The 20995-nt window shown below is 31.7% G+C and overlaps 3 protein-coding genes across 4 annotated transcripts; 1 reads left to right on the top strand and 2 right to left on the bottom strand.

Annotated features, from left to right (window-relative positions):
• Window positions 1–241: 241 nt before the first annotated feature.
• On the bottom strand, window positions 242–6030 carry LOC148625077 (neo-calmodulin-like). Its single transcript, XM_088568345.1, has 5 exons — window positions 5540–6030; window positions 3504–3534; window positions 2803–2946; window positions 1915–2151; window positions 242–1112 (listed from the first exon to the last, which is right to left on the bottom strand). Exons 1-5 carry the CDS (start codon window positions 5552–5554, stop codon window positions 1042–1044), a joined length of 498 nt encoding a protein of 165 aa, XP_088424471.1. The 5' UTR covers window positions 5555–6030; the 3' UTR covers window positions 242–1041.
• A 138-nt stretch (window positions 6031–6168) lies between these two features.
• On the bottom strand, window positions 6169–11355 carry LOC148625076 (neo-calmodulin-like). Its single transcript, XM_088568346.1, has 5 exons — window positions 11118–11355; window positions 9757–9787; window positions 8080–8223; window positions 7339–7581; window positions 6169–6698 (listed from the first exon to the last, which is right to left on the bottom strand). Exons 1-5 carry the CDS (start codon window positions 11118–11120, stop codon window positions 6661–6663), a joined length of 459 nt encoding a protein of 152 aa, XP_088424472.1. The 5' UTR covers window positions 11121–11355; the 3' UTR covers window positions 6169–6660.
• Window positions 10317–19933, top strand: LOC148625075 (neo-calmodulin-like). Of its 2 annotated transcripts, none has more exons than XM_088568343.1 (5): window positions 10317–10361; window positions 16395–16467; window positions 17760–17903; window positions 18253–18501; window positions 19789–19933. In XM_088568343.1, the coding sequence occupies exons 1-5, from the start codon at window positions 10344–10346 to the stop codon at window positions 19824–19826; spliced, it is 522 nt and encodes a 173-aa protein (XP_088424469.1). In that variant the 5' UTR covers window positions 10317–10343; the 3' UTR covers window positions 19827–19933. The 2 variants fall into 2 exon arrangements, with proteins under 2 accessions (XP_088424469.1, XP_088424470.1); XM_088568344.1 differs by lacking the exon at window positions 10317–10361 and adding an exon at window positions 14861–15045.
• The last annotated feature ends 1062 nt before the right edge of the window (window positions 19934–20995 follow it).

The following is a 20995-nucleotide window of genomic DNA, read 5'->3' as shown; positions in this document are numbered from 1 at the left end:
TGACGCTAACCGTATAACTTGATATTGATGACCTCAATATTTGGATTTTATAACCCTGCGTTATAAGATTAATATCTGTAAACCACAGTAAATGATTCTGTGAGATCGCTAAGCTTAACTGAAAAAAATAAATATTATAGCTTTCAGTTAAGACAATCACCATTGTCCACATTGTTTCTTGTAACAGATGTTCCTTTAGTAACTTTATTATAGACAAATCCATGATCAACATTCTTTGATAGAATTTATTCCGCTAAGAACACATATTTCAAAATAAGGTACAATTCCTTGGATTGGGAACATCTGTTTTGAACGAACTCCTGTTCGGTGACACAAAATATAACGAAATGAACACACTGTACATACAAAAAAACGTAACATTATACAGTTTTTATTTTACTTTAACAGAGGCATAATTCCATTAATAAGAAAAAGTAATCTAGTGAACCAAGATTCTAGTGGAAATCAAAAGAAAGTACTTCAGGGACGAATATCAGACATGGAAAACAGATACACACAACAAAGAACACAAAATAACCAAAAAACTAAAATATGTACAAAGCAACATAAGTAAATAATCAACTCGGACTCCACTAAAAACTGGAAGCATGGACAAGGTGCATCGGTAGGGTAAGCGTCCTCTGCTTTTCTAGATACACCCGCCGAGCTGCTCATAAACAGTAAAAGTCCATGGTAGACGAAGTATAAATGAATATCACGGCCGTTGTTTTACTTTTTTGGTGATAACATCTATCCCGCATAGCAGAACAAAACGTTCAATGTAGTGAATGTTGCAGTAGTCTAATTTTTATTGGATTATATGATTTGATTATGGTTCAAATCTTGGTTCATTGATTTCCTTTTTATCTTTAGATAGAGATTTCTGTATTTTTATTGTCTATGACTTCATATGTGTTTAGTTCTGGAACGATTCGCATTTAATTTAGTCATGTGTTTTTTTAAGATTTCCTTCGAATGCTAACTATTTATTTATTTATTTCTATTGTTCTATATCTGACATTATTGTTAAATACATGTAAATCAGGTTTTTTGTTCATTGTTTTCGCAACTTTTCCCTGGATGTCGACAGTCTGTCATCATCATTACAAATTCTGAAAAAGATACAAAATACTTTGAAGATATCCATTAGGAAAAACCGACATTTATCCAAAACAAAATATGGTTCTACCGAAAATGGTATGATTGACCACTTGTATATAGAAACAGAAATAAATATATACACGTATCATGTGCCATATCAACCTCGGAACGTCCAAATTTACCCGAGGTCTTGTTTGGGGTTTATACAGGTCGAGGGGTTGTTACATATATGGGATCTCATATGACAAATGCTAAGTTTATCATATGTTTTACATGTAACAACTGAACGTGAATAAGTGAAGTTAATCATTTTAGTGGTGTCATGATTGTACAGGCAGATATGGATATCAACCCGCTTTGATGTTATCGGTGTCTGAGGTTAAGCATTCGTTACATTCGCAGAAAACTCGTATTTATAGTTAAAATTTAAGTTCATTGGAATGACAGGCACGTTTTTAATGTTGTTACGAATCGCATTTGATAATTCTTGTTGGTCGACTGAAGTTTTCCACTCTTACCATTCATGGCTAATCTTGCCGCGCTTTAAGATCAAGCGCCTTTTTCTAGTATAATTATGTTATATTCATTATATGTGGCTTCCACTTTCGTCTTTATTTTTCTATTTTTCCTACATTTTCAAAGTAAACAAGATCCAGAAATCATAACAGACAGCAAATAGCTCTAAAAAAGGTTACCTTAACATAAGGAGCTTCTGTCATTCAGCGTATTTTGGTAAGATTTCAGGCTCCTATAGTTTAACACACTTTATAAGATATGATATTATAACATGTCTTTGATATTATCACATATTACCTTCGTAGTTTATTTCACCGTCATTATTGACATCTGCATTGGCAAACATTTCTTCTACTTCTTCGTCGGTTAGTCTGTCTCCAAGTTTTGTTACAACAAACCTGAGTTCGTCTACACTAATATGTCCATTTTTGTCTTTATCGAAGAGTCTAAATGCATTCCGTAATTCCTCTTCTGGGTTATTTATTTTGTCCACTACCATGTTTAGAAATTCCTCAAAATCTAATTTTCCATTTCCTAATTTGAAAAATGTATTTAATTTTTGTTTTTTGAATATTTTTAATTAAAAGTTTTACGTATCAATTTGGCACATTTAGATGGTTACACAGCTAATAGATTTTTTCAATTAATGCTTAAACTACAGAGTGGTTTTGTGATTCTTATCCTGGTTTTAATGTTTATGAATGTACTGTTTGAATCATATGTACAGTTGTCTTTTTGTCAACGAATTTCTTTCTTGAACATAATCTTTTTCAAATGTTTCATCCACTTCAAAAAGTCCTTTTTCGTTTATTTAATGTGATAAATATTTAAAAATATCCCAATGATATATGGGTTTTCGGCTACAATAGATTATGTCTTTGTGCTACTTTGTTTATATCTCGGGAAGCATATAATTATAGTTTCCTCTATAAGCATGATCTGGTATGTTTTATTGTACTGTTGCATGGTTTTTTTTTAATTTGACTTGCTTTCTTTTTTCTTGATGTACTGTGTTTTCGTATTTGAAATAGTGCTTGCAGTTTTGATCGTCTCTCTTAGTCTTATTGTAATTGTATGACTAGCGGACAATATATTTTAATAGTCTCTGTTTTCCATTTTTCTTGGATTTTGATGTCTTTAAATTATCTTTTTGTCTAAATACGTTATTGTTTCCCCGATATTTACCATCATCGTCATATCTACTCATGATAGATTGTATATCAGTCTCGGTTGGATTTTGACCCAAAGTGCGCATGACTGTCCTAATTTCTGATATCGAAATGGTACCGTCTCCATCTTTGTCGAAGAATTGAAATACCCCTTTAAACTCTGCAAATAAAGGCATGCCAACAAAATAACTTCTTTGATGATAAAATAACTTTGGAAGTGTCAGTCTATTTTCCATCGAATAACTTACAACAAAAACGTAGAAAATGTAAAATGGCAAAACATTTTCAATGGTTGAAGCTTTTTTCTGTCCTCGTATTTTTTATTCGTATTTTTCATTCATTTCCTGTACACTACTTTTAATAGTGGTTGCTTTTAATTACCCTTAAATTTCATTGAAATATTTTGTATTCAAACGTTGATATAGAAATAAAGTAAGTGTGGCTTTGAAAACACGAAAAGTTAAAATGAAATAATGCATACTCAATAGATAAATTTTCGTTCCTAGCATTTTTTGTGCTGTTATATGTTAGCTCGTTCTTTTGATTACCGCTATAACCTTAAATTGGTTCCCTTGATTACTCTTTCATACTCTAGAAAATATTCAAGACTGTAGAAACCTTTGGATGAACGTTTGTGTTGTAATAAGTGATATATGTTTGTGTAAATGAATAATTGTTTTGATGAAGAAGAAACAAAAGAAAAAAAACATAACATACCATCTATTTCATCTTCAGTAAAATCTTCAACCTTAATCGAAAGCAAAACAATGAGATTATGAGGAAATGAACAATCAAGGACAAAGATAATACCAAGATTAGAGACCAAAAACAGTAAATATAAAACAGCTATATTAACGACACTCCCGGTTTATTGTCAGGGTTCATATTCCTACTGCTGAAGTTTTTTTTAAGTCGCTAGTATTGTTAGCGACTTCTTGCACTCGTAATTTCAGTATTCTACATTCGTATATGATTTGCATAATTATATATTACTACACCAAATGTTGCAGATTGGTGCAATAGAACGGTCATTTCTAGCTTCATACGAGATCAAAATGTACCTCATAAATACACGTGTTCTACGTGTGTTTTTTACTTGTATGAGAGCGGGATTTTTACATTGATCAGTTAGCATTGAATTTTCTGCAATACCGAGTTGTTTCATCACGGTTACGAAGTCAACCGATTTTAGAGCCTTTCGCAATTTCTCTTGAGTTCGCACCATTTCGGGCTCACTCGAAGCTTGCCGATCATAGCCGATTGACGAACCGAACTGTTGCGTTAAACACTAAAGTTCAAAGTTCAAAGGCCTTATTTAAAAACATGGCAAATAAAGTTTTATGAGCTTCAAAAACCGACACAATATAGTTATAAAATGTCAAGTATATTTTCGAAAAAGTAATATATTTATTTTGCTAGTAATGTACATATGTACGATGCCATAAGATGTGAAATGGAAAATAAAAAAAAAACATTAATATATATTATCAATCGTCGTCCTTGCATAGCGTAATATCGTATTGGTGTTATTTTATGGCCTGGGAACTAAACGCATTGTTTTGGCTTCCAAATGTAATTTATAAGTGAACATAAATACAGACTTAGACATAAATGCACGTGTAGCATGCAAGACAAAGTCCGCCCATCTTTCACACTATTGGCTTATTTCAATACATTTCACATAGTCTTCTTTAAATCGATCTAAAATCTTCCCGTTTCAGCTCACTATAATTTGTGATTTTTTAAATTCTAAACCATGTCCATACATACATATATCTACCCCAGGGTTCATGGTGAAAATGAGAAAATCAATGATTGATTGGAAGTTAAGTTTGGAAGAACAATGAATTCGCCTGGATGTTGAAAGCAAACCAAAATCAGTGTTATGAATATTTGAAGACAGCCTTTGATTTTCTTATTTTGTCCTTAGTTTTATATGTAATTTTTTCAATCGGTTCGTAATTTATTTCATTCGGTTCCCTATATTGAGTATGTAGATCTTCTTTGTTTCCTGATGTTCAGGCCATGTACTTGGATTTCGACGGAATCGACCCATGGTTGAGGCTTCGGTATTTTTTGTCGATACTTAAAGAAACAACACAGAAACTAAAGAATAAACGAGAAACCGAACTCAACTATAACTTGGAGTATGGACGGAATGTACTGGTGTGGCAAGCATCACGTACTTTTATTTCATTTCTAGAGATACTCACCAAGTTGCTCATTTAATGTAAAACACGTGTTAAAACGGATATAACTACATTGTGAACTAATTGCTTACATGCCCACATGGTAGAGGTCATTATAATTAAAAAATTATGAATGATAACAATAATCAAGCCAACACACAGTTACATCCATTTACAATTATGTATATGATTAGTCGTATGATCATGAAACCATATGAAGGCATGGTATCCTTTGGCTTTATGATACAGAGTATAAAATCAGAAGAGCAAAACGATTTTTTTCAAAATCAGTATTCAAATGAACTTGTTACTGATTTCGATTGGAACAAATTCTAGCAATTAATCCCTTACACGATGTATCTACAATGCTAATACCGTGTTCTATGATTTCCGGACTTCTACTTCATGCTATTATACCTAATATCTGATTGTGCAAATTTTAGAAAAAATATTCGAAAGGGGAATGAATAATGGACAAATTTTAAAGAAATTTTAACCTAAAATAAAACGGTATCTTGTAACTTTGAAACTTTTTAAACATTGATATATCGTAATATATCTTACCTTACGCTCTCCCATTGTAAGTTCAATGTTTCCTGTCAAATATAGTCTACATGACGGAGAAACACTCCATTTATTTGCACACACGTCTACTGCAACTAACACCTATACTAAATATTTCGGCCTTAGTCTTGTGATTCTATTAGAATGCAAATTCTCAAATATTTATTTTGTTTATTCCTTTCTTAATCAATTTTACCACATATATTTAAAATTCAGTGCGATCCAATGACTTTTATAATTGATTTTATACAAAATAGAGAAATGAATTAAATAGAAGGAACATTTTATTTATTATTAATACAATTTGAACAAAGAAACTGTTAGGTTGAACTGAGGTTTTAGTACCGCATATGTCATGTCGACATAGTACAGTTAATATATCAATTGAAACTTGTTACTATATTGGAAATCAGTAGTGATATTGTTGATACCTAAATGCATAATACACATCAGTGTGTGTGTGTGTGTGTGTGTGTGTGTGTGTGTGTATTGTTTTAAGGAATGCCTTTACCTAATTGATGTAGTCATTAGTTTTGACAATTAAACCAAGAAGTGTACGAAGTTGCACATGGTAAACTGACTAAAACACGCGATTTTTCTGAGTTTCATACGAATCGGCTAAGACGCTACTAAATATGTAGCAATAAGAGACGTGCTACATTTATTTGCTGTATTTGGAAAACATATAAACAGGATCAAAACAAAGGTAATAACAAAATCACCGAAATCATAATTACTTACTGAAAAGTAAGTCATCGAACAAAAAAAAATACGAATCACAACAAACCAATACTTAAACAATAAACAAAATACAAACTAATAACAATGGTACTCTAAACGCAAAATAAGATTTAAAACATAAAAATCAATACATAATGTATATAATAGTAACAGTAAAGCTTTGTTGAAAAGTTTCAACAATAGAATTATCAATAATCTTAACCTATCAAAAGATACAATGTTCAAAAACAAAGTATATGTAAGTCTTATTATACTTGTTGTTTACATGTATTTTGTTGACTGTAGGGAATGTACTCTCGTGCACATTCGATAGATTTTGATTGAATTGAAATGGTCAATTATCCATTTATTTTAATTACATTCTTTTATGTTGCCTGTTGCTATTTTAACTCATCACAAGTCATCATGTAGAAAAACTCTGTAAAAGAAGAAATGTTAAAGATAAAGATAAAAACCATTTCCATTTTCAGACAGCTTTTTTTGTGATTCATTTTTTATTCTTGTATATTTGATTAATGTTAATTTGTCGGTCTGTATTAAGTTTATATTGGTCAGCTAGTTTTTTTACTACACTTAATTAGTATAGATAGAGAATTTGATCAAACCTGCTCACGTATGCTATAATTGTATTAATATAGTTAAATATGTTCCGAAAAACACTAGAAAATGTCTTCTGTGCGTAAATCGAAAGGAAATCATTTGCCAAACTCAGTCGATAATGCCAATTAGATAAAGATGAAGAACAAGTCATATACAGTACTAAAGTTTGTTTCTAACTCTCATAGAAAACCACAATAATAACAAGGGTTAAAGTTTGTGAAACTGGATTCTGCGGGGAAACAGCTCTATAACATGATAGTTTTCGATTAGTTTCTTATTCATACATATAAGTTATTTGTTTATATATGGTGTGGTTAAGGCATATTTATGTTTGGTTTGGTAAACACATGTTATTTGTTTTACACATACCTTTTATACAAGGTATTTATAGTAATTATATCAAGTAAAGACAGGCCATTTATTTACCAAAAGATTGGTATGGTCAGTTGTACTCGTACCTCTAAAGTTGATCTTGCCATCGCCATCTTTGTCTGCTTCCCTTACCATAGCGTCTACGTCTTCGTCCGATAACTTTTCTCCAAGGTTAGACATTACTTGTTTCAATTCTTTGGTATTGATAAATCCATCACAATCCTGATCGAACACACTGAAAGCCTCTTTAAGTTCTTTCTCCGTATCAGCCTCTTGTACCTTTTTTGCCATCATCATGACAAATTCTTCAAAGTCTATTTCCCCATTACCTGAAAGATATCATTGCTTTTAATTTAAACTCTTACAAGTAAACCTACCAGATATGAATCGATGGTAAAATATGATCAAAGACCAACAACATAACCTGATTTGAACGCCACGACATGACCTTGGTCAGACAGGTTGTGGTTCATGCATGCCAAAACTCGTACTTTTATTTTTTGTTAAGAAATTGTTACAGACGGTTATCCTCCGGTTGTTACAAGTGTTAGATAGAATGAAATTATATATAGATTTATTCATGAAATCCTCATTTTGTTATCATGTTTCGTTTTTGTAATGTACTACGCAGATATTGATCATCATTACTTCGCGTGTCTTTCCTGGAACTTTATAGATTTGCATGTGGTTTTTTTTTTTAATTTCACATTACGCATTGAAAAAACATATCGACAAAAATACCGAAGCGCGAACCCATTAAACATACTATATCGAATCTACAGATTCACCCTGATTAATCAAAGTAGCAAATAATTTGTCTTTCTTACCATCGACATCAACTTCATTCACCATATCTTCTAGCTCTTGCTTGGTTGGATTTTGACCTAATGACCTCATCACTGTTCCTAACTCTTTTGTCGTTATCGTTCCGTCACCATCTTTGTCGAACATCTTAAATGCTTCACGGTACTCTGAAATGAAACAATTTTTGAGTGGAAAAACATCGCATGAAACATTTAATTATTAGTGTTTTTGGTAATGTTTAAAAGAGTAATCAAGGGAACCAAGATTCTAGCGGAAATCAAAAGATTGTTATCCAGGGACCAAGATCAGACATGGAAAACAGACAAACACAACAAAGAACATAAAGTAACTAAAATAATACCTACAAAGAAACACAAGTAAATGAGCAACTCGGACTCCAATATAAGCTTGGAGCATGGACCGGTGCACCGGTAGGGTAAGCATCCTCTGCTTTTCTAGAAATACCCAACGAGTTGCCCATAAAAAGTCCGGAATAGACGAAAGAGAAAAGGAAAACTATGACACGTTGAACAAATCAGTTTTCATCGACAACATATTTGTCCAGTGTGGTGGACGCGTTTTTCAACAAACGGTCGGATTCCAATGGGAACAAATTGTGCTTCTCTACTCGCTGACCTATTCCTTCACTCTTATGAGGCTGACTTTATAGCTGATAATCTGATCCGAAAGAAAGAATATCGTTTAGCTAAATCCTGTAATCTCAGCTTCCGCTATATAGATGACGTATTTTCTTTAAACAATTCTAATTTTGGGGATTTGATACATCGCATCTACCCCAAAGAACTTGAAATAAAGGATACTACAGACACTGTGAAGTCAGCCTCATATCTTGACCTACACTTAGAAATCGATGGTAAAGGAAAACTATTGACCAAACTTTACGACAAACGTGACGACTTTTCATTCAGAATTGTCAACTTTCCTTTCATCTGTGGCAACATCCCTTCAGCATCTACGTATGGAGTGTTCATATCACAACTCATACGTTATGCCAGAGCTTGCGAAGACTACGGAGACATTTGTATCGCGCTAGAATTCTAACAAATAGGCTTCTGGAGCAGGGTTATGTTGCTACAAGATTGAAGTCATCACTACAAAAGTTTTATGGGCGTCATCATGGAACTCTTGGATCGGTACGGTGTAGCCATCTGCGCCATGAAAACTGATTTGTTCAACGTGTCATAGTTTTCCTTTCCTCTTTCATCTACCACGAACTTAACTTTTTATGATCAACTCGGCGGGTGTTTCTAGAAAAGCAGAGGAGGCTTACGCTACCGGTGCACCTGGTCCATGGTGCAGTTTTTAGTGGAGTCCGAGTTGCTCATTTGCTTTTGTTACTTTGTATGTATGATTTTAATTACTTTATGTTCTTTGTTGTGTATTTCTGTTTTTCCTGTCTAAATTGTCCCTGGATTACATTCTTTTGATAAGCGCTATACCCTTGGTTCCCTTGATTACTCTTTCATGGTGCAGATGGATACACCGTAACGATCCACGCGTTCATGATGACGACCATATAACTTCAGTAGTGATGACTTCAAATTTGTAGCAACATACCCCTGTTCCAGAAGCCTAATTAACTTATTATCAATGTCTTTATATATTGGATTTTTTAGCATTTTCAAGATGATTTTGTATAATATCAAATCCAAAGAACGTTTTAATTATTGTATGAGTACCTTGCACTTGCTCTGCTGAAAGATTTTCCACCTGAAACACAAAAAAAAAGAGAAAGAAATGTACCCTATTGTCGTTAAACGATACATGCACTCGTTTATGTAACTTCGTTTTGCATTAGGGTGCACTTGTTCTTGGAGATTATCTTAAGCTACACTCTAGATAAACTCTGCTAGACGCTGAAAAATGACAAATGAACAACATTGTCTATTGAGCATGTAATCATAAGTTTTCTTAAAAGGAAATTGCGCCGTCTGCAGTGCAGGCATGTCTTGTCATGTTAAAATATTTATCATTTATAGCCAATGTCTAATATATCTGAATGGAAATTATTCGTTATTTATTGTTACAAAAACAACAAGTATAATTACTTGGAATATATTTTTAGATAGTACTTTGTGGTAGAAATAACTGTGCTTTATCATGTGACAATTAACTGTGATGGAAGCGGTAGTGCGCGATATAAAACCTGGTTTAACGTGCTATTTCCATCGAAAATGCCTGAACCAAGTCAGGACCATTGCGGTCGTTTCGAAGTTTCCGGTTTTTGATTTGATATTGTCATGTGTAATGTTTGATGTGAGCAAACATGCCAGAGAAATATATTGTAAGTAAACTAATTTGAGTTGAAGTGGAATATAAACCATGGTTCATACTTTGCCACTGTTAGTGTAAGATTTATTTCTATTATATTATTTTGTATGCTTTTGTCAAGTATTGGAAATTTTCGGTTCAGTCTTTTATTGATATGTTGGTATGTGTAGAATATTTAATACATACTCTTGATACTGAAAGGGCTTCCAAAAATATATTTTATAAAATAGAAGCTTTATTCTGATCTTTAGTATGTCTAACCAATTCGTTGGGAAAATGAAGATACAAACTGTTAAATGTTGTAGGTATATAATAAAATAAGGACGAGAAATCTTTCTTAATTAAACTCAAACTAAAATTATTGTTGTGACAGATAACGCAGACGTTCGGCTTACACGGATTCAAAATTCGTTGGAAAGGACTTATAAGGCATTTAGAAAATGACTGGTTTAGACAGGTTCTGCCTTTTTCGATGTAGGCAGATTTTTCTGTAAACAACAATATTTATATATAGATACGCTTATATTAGATACTGGTGCTGACACATGATATGAGACGAACAACAAATAAAAGTCAAGAATGATACAAAGGTACCGAAACAGCGTTCCGTCATATCAAGGATACCCACAGTTTTTTTCATAACATTATACTTTTAAACTAAGAAATTGTTACTACAATTTTTTAATCAAAATCCTCACAGAGAGTATAGTTTATTTGGTAAAAGTAATCCTTTTTGTTTGATGTATATTGTTACAATCACTATACGTACCATTTTGGTATTATACTTGATATCCAAACTATAATGAACTTTCAGTTTACTATACAGTATCGTAGTTTTATTCCTTTTCACATTTTCAAATAAAATTCCACATAATTATTTATTTTAACCAAGTCCATCAGAAAATCTAGCCATGCTTCAAGAAAAGGTACATAAGTAAAGCAAAAAATTTAAATTGTGTCTTCAAATCAGACCTTAATTAATATCGTTAGTACATTGTATACGCATCATTGGTTAATGTATTGATGAAACGACATTTGCAGGTTCTTCATGGGGTCAAGAGTAATTCTTTTAAGCTTCGGTCATTTAATTCTGATTTGTGAAACATTGCATATAAGATTTTTAAAGTTTAAAAGGCTATGTTTTAGTACACCAATGATACACCTGTAAAAATATTTTAGTACCGTTCCTACTAGAACTCATGTGGATGGGGTTCTTAATCATTTTTGGGGATTTGCTGCTATTAGCTCTTTATGATGTGAGAAGGATTCACTGGTTATATTTTTCACTTTCATCGATTCATTTTTCTTATCCGTAGAACAAAATCAGAGAGATTTGAAAGGATCAACATATATTAGTTTCTGCCATATACAAGATCAAAGTATTTAATTTCAAAATGGTATGGACGAAATATCTATTTTAGAATTAAATGGCTGTCTTCTCAAAATTAGCCATTTGATTTTTAAACCTTTATACATCAAATTGTTTTCCCATTTTAAACTTGTTTTTGATGTATTTAACTAAATGCCTGTATTTGCATGACACTTAAGTGGACTGGTATTAAATACTGTATTTAAAAGTTATAATAAGTTGTTTCTATTTGTCGCAAATCAGGCAATTAATTGAATAAACAATTTTACATTAGCTCATAGATCTCTGAACCGAAAACAATTTCTATTACATAACTACATCATTATGTTTTATACTTATTTCGTTTAAAAACAACAGTATTCAAATGGTCAGGGTGTGTTATTGGATTGAATAAACAGTTCACATTTTAATATTTGTGAAAGACAAACAGTGTCACCATATGATTTTGTAAGATTTTTGTTAAACTTAACGTGCTTCATAAAAGTCATCCTTACAAATGGTAGTTTAACAGTTCAACTGCAGTTGAATTCAATATGCATACTGTAAGCCTGACATCAGAGGTTCATAGCATTGATATTATAAAAGATATTTGTAATCATTGAATAATCTTAGTATCATTTATCGTAATCATTCTTCGTTTTGTCTTATCCTGACAAACTTTGCTTCTTGTAACCTTGAACGAACACATCCTCAAATTGTGGACAGTGTGAATAACACATCTTTAATAAAAACCGTTCTAACGTAACATTTAGTTACAAAGTTATTTCTCGCTGTTATAAAATTTAAATGGAAGTATCTTATCAGCATTATGTTCGCTATTGTTTACCCCAGCCTATGTTCTGAGAACTAAAGTATAAACGAGCAAAGTAGTTCAAGCTGATGGTACTTTTTTTGTCTCAAAACGTGTCAACAATTTTATCATTGTTTTCGTATACATCACACGTTCTTTGTGACGAACACTTTAAATTTTACCAACAAGTATTTTGCTAGTCCAAATATCAAAACATGAGTTCGGAGTTAAGTTTAGCTTGTTTGAATATATATTGAAATTTTAGTCCAAAAACAATCAATATTCTACAGCAAGTAAATAATACCTTCCCAAAGTTTAATATAGCCTTTACTTAAGTTAAAAATTGAAATACGGATTAGTTTCCAAGACATTTACCAAGACTCCTAAAAGTAAAACAAACGCTATTACTGGAGTTGTCAACTTTCAAAGGCTGAATGACATGATAATTATTATTTTTATACCTTCGTTCTTTGATGGCCATATTATGGTATACCATTATCCGCCCGTCGGATCGGTAACACGTTGCACTCAAAGACTGATTTGATATTTTTTTATAAATTCTTTTTCTTATTTATTTGTTTTTTCATTTTTTGTTTTTTGTCTTTTTTAATCGTTTCAGGCATAGTGTTTATTTGCATTACACATCGAAAGACGGGAAACCAAATACACAATGTAGAATGAAATAAATTTTCATTTGAAAATTTAAGATAAGGAAAAATAATACAGCCCACGAAAATCTAAGGCCTTTTTATATGAACTCAAATAAAAAAAAAAGAAACGGGAGTGACATCAAGTGCTCTTGAAGGATAAGATGATCTGCTCCGCCAATGCATCACGATCACATTAAAATTTTGTTTTACCATTATTTAAGGCTAAGAAGTAAGTAATAAAACATATACCAAAAGCTAATACTAGAGACTTGTGATGTAATGATAAAATAAAAGATTAGATACAGCTATAGTAAAACAACTTAAAAAAAAAACAACAATGCGCTCTGTAGACTGAAGATCCATGACAACGATTAATCATATTTATGCAGAATGAGAAATTTATATTGCCCGAAAAATATGTCGCTGTTAGATGGTAAGCTATATATATTTTTGTCGATTCAATGGAAATTGTACAATGCCATTTTTTATTACTTTCCAATATAAAACCAAGAACAAACCTTCATATTATTTTTTTCTTTCGGTTATTTTTATGTTTTTGAATTGTGACTGTAAAATAAATATTGATGGTATGAATTTTCTATTTCCCTTCAGCATTACATTTTCTTGTACAAGCCTGGTGTATAAATCGTTCAGAGATAATATTTTTCATGAATTTGCATTTATATCCTATAACTAAGCGCGAGATTTTTTCACCATCTTGTGATTTTCCATTGTTTTCTTCCTTTATTTAAGAAGAAGAGATTGACTAAGACACAAGACCAAGACATCTTTACTTCTCTTTTATCTTTAAAAAAAAATGAAAGCAAAATAAGTTTTCTTACTGAATTATACTTGTTTGTTTATTTTAACTGCAACGATATAGATGCTGAATTGAATTGTATTTATCAGTTTTGTTATTTCGAGGTACAATCTTCTATTACACGTTTAATTAAAAGCATCAGTTTTATTTCGTAAATTCTTGCAAATGTTTAGACATATATAATGAATTTCTTACTTGGCAGATCACGTTTGTCAATGACCAATTACCAAAGGGGGTAGACCAAGGGTAAGAATCAAGTTTTACAAATCATTGGAACGTTTGTATTTAGCATTTGAAATCAATATCATGTAGGCATCAAAGCTGATTTCATTCTGTTTCAAATGAAAGCTAGCTAGGTTTTTGTAAATTCAATATAATACAATCATATCACTGATTGCAAGAGTTACCCTAGGTCTACCTCCTTAAGTTATTTTAACAGAAAAGAAAACACCAACACGTATAAACCGTGGTTTTTACAAAAAAAAAACATAAATAAGTTGCTAAATTTATCAACAAATGAATTTCCAATGATGGACGTTTACTATTAATTGGCATAAAAGGAAATGATTTCCAAAGAGAAACCAGTTTGCTTGCGTTTATATAACCACTAACTAGTTCATGCTGAAGACAACAAAATTAGTGATTACATGTAAAAAAAATGTTGGCTACATACACTATACACATGCCTTGTATCATTTGTGTGTTTTTTTGTATTGTTTTGTATTGTTGATATAGTACTTTTTCTATGTGTTTAGGATTTTGACTTAGATTTGGATCTGTTATTTTTAGTTCTTGTTGAATTTGCTCTGGAAAAGATGTAAATTTTCCAATGGTAAAATACTCTAAGGTCATATGTGTATTACTTTAAAATTACGTGATCTTTGGTGTATTTTAAATGATAAAATGGTGTCTTTTATTACCTTTAATCAAAAACAATAGATTGTATTATGGAAGCTCAAACGTGTTTCTGTAAAGTATAGTCATTCATTATTGTTAACTCTTTAAATGACAACATATGTTTTGGTCAAACTAAATATCGTGAAGGAATAAACAGACTTTCCTACAATGGTAAGTTTCTGTATATAATTTAACCAAACTCTTGTAAAAAAGAAATTAGCAGCGTTTTCTACCGTGTAAAGTTTCTGTTCGGTTTCATGTGTTGTAGCATGTCATTTTGATCTTGTTTATTGTCATATTATTATTTTTGAGCAGTAAAGCTGAACGCTTCAAAAGTGTGTAATCAGATGTAACCTCAGGTTCAACCTCAGAATCATGCAAATGCACTATGTGATTCATTCGTACCTTTCGTACTAAAAATGTTCGAGCTTGAATCCATTCAGAAATTTTTAAATGATTAAAGTGTCAGTGGTTACATGTAAGTAGATATGTACAACTAAATGTCGGGAACGATAGAGTCACAATTCATTTCACAATTTACAGCCTTGCAAAGAAAATAGAATTTGAAAGGATGTAATGAACACATCTAGGCTGCTATCAAATGGTAGTATGTGCAACATTTTGCAGATTTTAATTTATGGAGCCATACAGAAATATCAATGGCGATGGTTTACAAAAGAAGGAAATAACCAAAGAAACAATATCAAGATTTATACGACTAGGATAAGCACAAGCTTGGTACTCTCGGACAACTTTAAATTTTAGTGCAGAATTCATATTGTTTTAGTTGATAGCATATTTAATATGTGATTCTAACATGACGTCCAAATAAGGCTTTGAGACCACAACCGGGTTTTTTCGAATGCAAAATGATAAGCACACGATAAAATGTGGATATCTTGTATATGTGTACATACCTAAGACGAAAACAAACGCATGTATCATTCGGATGTGTGTTAGCTATAAAGCATTGTAATTCATTAAATTATAATGAAGGAAAATCAATTTCATATTTAATAAAACATAATAAAAGGTGACTTTTTGATAACTTTCTATAATAATGAAAAAAGCCTTACAGCAAATATAAGAAAATTTTACTACCTTTTGCACGTTGCCGGTTGTCGTCAGCAAATTAAACATACAGAATGATTAAGTACATGCTGTAAAATATTGTCGGACCACTTGAGAACACTGTGACCTTAAAAATGCAAACAACTATATCTATGATAATTAACTTAATTCGTCTTTTACTTTTCTTTACATTTATATAGTACAGTGTTTTGTTGTTTTGTTAATTTTGTTACTATTCGTGTTTTCACAAAATGCAACAGCTAAAAATGGCGGAAGTTTTGTTCACCTTAGGTAAAAAATATAAATAAGCACCATATCTGTCCTATAAAAATCAAAATATATCCGCTATCACTCGGGGTCAAATAAGGTGACATAAATGGCCAGCCCATGGTTAAAAAATTATAAAGTGGAGATTCCATGATTTATTTCATATGTATTTTTATTGACAGGCAAGTCGGGCATCTCGTCGTCACACGCCCGATACCCCAAAAGAGCCTGAAATCCCACCGGAAGTTTTAGCAGGTACTTTCTTGAAGTAAAACCAATGAATAGATTAGAACGAGAAACAGGGCATTTGTGATCAAGATAATAGACAAACCACCACAACAAAATTAAAACAAAAATAAATACACAGAAAAGTAACATGGACTTCACTTAGAACTTGAGGAATGGACCTGGTGCTATGTAAGCGTCATCTGCTTTTCAAGAAACTCCTATTCTCCCGGAGTAGGAACCATAGAGCTCCGCCACAGGAGGCTAAATTGCCCGACCCTACCTATCTCTCCCTATTTCCAGTGGCAATCAAAATATGTCGACCACATTGTTTCATGTTCATTTTATCATCAATTTCATGTTCATCGTCTGAATATAGCTGAAATATTGCTGTTCGGACGTTAAACCCCAACAAACAAACAAAAACCTAATAAGTTTCTTTAAGCATTAAGTAAAAATGATGCGACATTACGACGATTAAAATTTTTTGTTACAAATAGCAATTGAGTTTATCATGAGTTTTTTGCTGTAATAGCAGCGGACAATGGTGTTTTGATAAGAATGTTGAAAAAGTGTTTTTATGATGCTAAATTCGGAAAATAACTCTAGTATTTTCAACAGCCTTATATTGAATCCATATAAAACTTAACCAATAGAACATAGTCATAGTTATTTTATATTTTTAAAGATAAATGATAATTTATTATAACTTATGAACAGCATACTCCGTAAGATGTTTCTTAACGTTGTCTTTATATTTGTTTTAGTCCAGTCCAAATCATTAACTGTATAATATCAAAAGGGCATTAAACAAAATAATTCAGTTATATTGCTTATTTGTGGTATACAGTTATTTAAGTACTTCTCTATCTAAGAATCAGGCAAAATGTATATATGGTGTGGCCCATGAAGAAAATAAACGTAGATATTTTGCATTATACATGCATTTGTACCGCATACCCTCCAGAAATATCTTCAAAGTGTTTGTAAAGTTTGCCTTTGTAAGATACTGATTGGTAAATTTTACTTAAAATGCACTCAATTCTTATATAGGCAGTCAAACATTATGTATATCATAGATGCTTCAGGGTAAACTTAAATAGCTTCTTGGTTGTTTTCTAGATGTATTGAACGTATTTCAGACATAAAAGACTAAATTGAGAAATATGATCTACCACCTACTTTACCCGATTCTTACACGGAATGGTACTTAAGTTGAAAGTTTGTTCATAATTGTGCCCGTCGTAACTTGATCTTTGTGACGTTAACTATTCTAATGTAGGTATATTCTTGTTCGTTCTATATTTCTGTGTATTTTACAGATTTCAAACAAGCTTTTAAACTATTTGATGATGACGACTCAGGAACAATTACGTCGAAAGAATTAGGAACAATTTTACGCCAATTAGGACAGAACCCAACTGAAGCTGAACTACAGGACATGATAAATGAAGTTGACGAAGATGGTCCGTAATGCTTCAGATTATATATAATTTTCAAAACAAAAAATGAAGAAATTATTTTAATTTTAGACATAGTGTGTTTTGAGTTATGTATGTTATGCACTGTAGTCCAAATACTGTAATAGACAGTGACGTAATATTAATTAAATCTACACATTTTGCACAAGGATGTAACCATCAGATGCTATGTTTTAATAAAGGAACTGTAAAATGCGACGCACACTGACATGAACAAAGGCAATCTTTAAACCTCATACTTGTTCATATAAAATATTAATTAAACTTTGAATTTTAGTTTGCACTTTTACGGATTAATATTTATATTAAGGCAAAATAATCTTATGTATCACAGGTAATGGTACAATTGAAATTGATGAATTTGTTGAAATGATGAAGGACAAAGTATTGGCAAAAGACGAAAACGAAGATTATGTTATTCGGGAGACGTTTGAGGTTTTTGATGTCGACAACACGGGACACATAACGAGCGGCAACCTACAGAAAGTGTTCAGTAGCCTTGGAGTACAATGTTGTGAAGAGGAGATAATACAAATGATTGCTGGGGCTGATTTGAATAAGGATGGAATGATAGATTTTGAAGGTATGTACTTATAATTGAACGTCATAGGGACAAGTTAGAGAAAACACAGTTTTTATTCAAATACAAAATAAAACTTGTTAATATTGAGATTTTCGGTTTGTTGTACAAGTGCCTCAGATCATTAGCCTTAGAAGCAAATAAAGTAATTCAATAAATTTTATAAGAAGTTCTCAAAACCAATTAGGGTAACAACAAAATTACCGAACAGTAATCTGATTCATAATTAAGTCCAAAATAAATCTGGCAAAATAGATATTACACAACTGGAGCAGCTAGTACCACGATGGTCCTGATTTGGTACAGGCACTTCAGACGAAATGGTGGGTTAAATCTAGGTTTTATAGCGCTAAACCTCCCTATTCCATTGCGGAGTGACTATACCAGTGGTGATTAAAAAGCATTTGCGTGCTATTGTCATAATCGGTAAATCAGCGGTCACATCAGCACAAAGAACATTTTACAAAAGACAATCATTACTCTATGATTTAGAAGAAACTGAGTATTACTCAAGAAGATGTTATATCAAAGTATATACACAAAATTAGGTCACTTTCAACAATACCCTGATATTTTTTTTAAAATGCAATTAAAAATAACGATCAAACTGTGTTCTGCGGATTTCTGGTAAAGTGATACACTGACTAAATGTGGATTCCCAGCCTTCCTATAAATCTTCGATAATCAGGGCGTGATCTAAAATACACATGAAAAATAAATGTCATGTGCACTAAATACAGCACATGTGTATTCGACCCTTCGTACTTTTTTATGAAAATTATAATTTCAGAATAAAAAATTTAGGTGAATAAATTATGACATTGTATTCTTTTTTTTCAAGGTTTTGTTAGCGACAAAAACGGGGATTTTCAACCATATTGTATTATTGGCTGCATCATTCTATAATTTTTAGGTATTTTACACAGGCAGATATTTTTCCACGTGAAATTCATGATAATCGAGCTTCACATGAAATTCACGTCAACTTCACATGAAATCAACGTGATTTTTACGTGAAGTTCACTTAACTTGAATTGCATTGAACAACTTGTGTGAATTTCACGTGAAGGCTCGATTCACAGAAATTTCACGTGAACTTTGTCACAAAGTTTATTAGCTCAGTTCGGGTGTAAATCATGTGAAATAAGTTTGCCTGTGTAATATACTAAAATAGTAATAATATTTTACTATACAAACTCATGAAATCCGTGTAAGATTATGTCTTAAAGTAGAATTCACATGTCCCCTTAACAGCTTGTTATAATTTACATGGAATGAACTTTTTTATAGAATTTGAGACACTTATCAAAGACAAAGCGGCAACATGACAGCAGTTATTTGTACTGAGGAATATGAAACTTTCACTTTTCTGGAATAATAAAATATATATGAAGAAGAACTTGGAGATATTTTGAAATACATGTACAAATGACAATGTATTTTGTTTAATACTCTTACGACAGATCAACAACCGCATGAATTTCTTAAAGGTGTATATTCGTTGTAACCAGTTTCCGGCCTGTAATTCAGAGAACATATTAGCTTACCCATTCAAAACACATCTTTGCATATCTTTATGTAAAAAATGACTTATCCCAGGGAAAACAAACACAAGCTGTTACAACATTTACGCGTCAAAATGACGTCATCGAATATCTTTTAATAATATCAAACGATAGGTTTATGTGATGTTTCTTTTTTTTTAATCTGGACACATTCAACAAACAAAATATATTGTCACGTATTGTTAAAACAATGGGACAATTCAAAGTACAAAATGTCAGAACGTGAATAGGAAACAAAGACGATCCTTATACACAATATACCAAACTGAATAAAATAGATTACACTTAAAACAGAAGTTAAGGTAAACAAGAACACAAAAAACTGCAGTTTTTCGTTATCACTGTCATATTATAAGATTTATTTATGTTCCGAAACCGAAAAACAATGTTTTAACATTAAAATTCCTAAGTTACTAGTAGTTCATTCAAGGTCATCTTTAAAAAAATCAGGAAAATTTATCTACTAGAAAAAGTGTGTGATCTATCTTAATTAAGCCATTGAAGATGGTCAGAAGGGTATGAGTCAACCAGATCCAGGTTTTGTTCTTTTGATTCATGCAAGGAAGTACGACTGCAAAATGAAATTGTTTTCATTAATTTATAAGTTAATTACACTTGTAGTCGACTGATATTATAAAACCATTAACGTTATATAATTCAATGATTCAGAATATGAAGAAAACAAGTCTTTTTAGATAACGTCTATACTTTTATATGTATTGCAAATAAATAAGACAACTGTTAACTCTAATCGCACGCAGTAATTTGTAATAATACAAGACCATGTGGATAACCTAATGAAAAGGGGACAATCTGAAGTGTTTTTTAATATACTGTTATATCATTACGTCGATGGCTTTGAACTACTGTCTTTCCATTCCAATATCATTAGAATTCCCGCTACAATTTATAAAATAAGTGCAACCGACGAC

Source organism: Perna viridis, chromosome 2 (assembly GCF_037379345.1).
Source record: "Perna viridis isolate PV_CMFRI_1.1 ecotype Kerala chromosome 2, ASM3737934v1, whole genome shotgun sequence".
In the NCBI taxonomy this organism is placed as follows: domain Eukaryota; kingdom Metazoa; phylum Mollusca; class Bivalvia; order Mytilida; family Mytilidae; genus Perna; species Perna viridis.
Note: the sequence above shows the minus strand (reverse complement) of the source record. Positions and strands in the feature narration are given on the sequence as shown.

What these genes read in the sequence shown, in the direction of transcription:
- LOC148625075 (XM_088568343.1), top strand. An exon ending in CCCACCGGAAGTTTTAGCAG is followed by an intron (nt 16,468 to 17,759) that starts GTACTTTCTTGA and finishes TGTATTTTACAG; the next exon opens with ATTTCAAACAAGCTTTTAAA. An exon ending in AAATGAAGTTGACGAAGATG is followed by an intron (nt 17,904 to 18,252) that starts GTCCGTAATGCT and finishes TATGTATCACAG; the next exon opens with GTAATGGTACAATTGAAATT.
- LOC148625077 (XM_088568345.1), bottom strand. An exon ending in TACTGAAGATGAAATAGATG is followed by an intron (nt 2,947 to 3,503) that starts GTATGTTATGTT and finishes CTTTATTTGCAG; the next exon opens with AGTTTAAAGGGGTATTTCAA. An exon ending in GAGTAGATATGACGATGATG is followed by an intron (nt 2,152 to 2,802) that starts GTAAATATCGGG and finishes TTTTCAAATTAG; the next exon opens with GAAATGGAAAATTAGATTTT.
- LOC148625076 (XM_088568346.1), bottom strand. An exon ending in TTCAGCAGAGCAAGTGCAAG is followed by an intron (nt 8,224 to 9,756) that starts GTACTCATACAA and finishes GTTTCATTTCAG; the next exon opens with AGTACCGTGAAGCATTTAAG. An exon ending in TGGCAAGATCAACTTTAGAG is followed by an intron (nt 6,699 to 7,338) that starts GTACGAGTACAA and finishes CTTCTTTTACAG; the next exon opens with AGTTTTTCTACATGATGACT.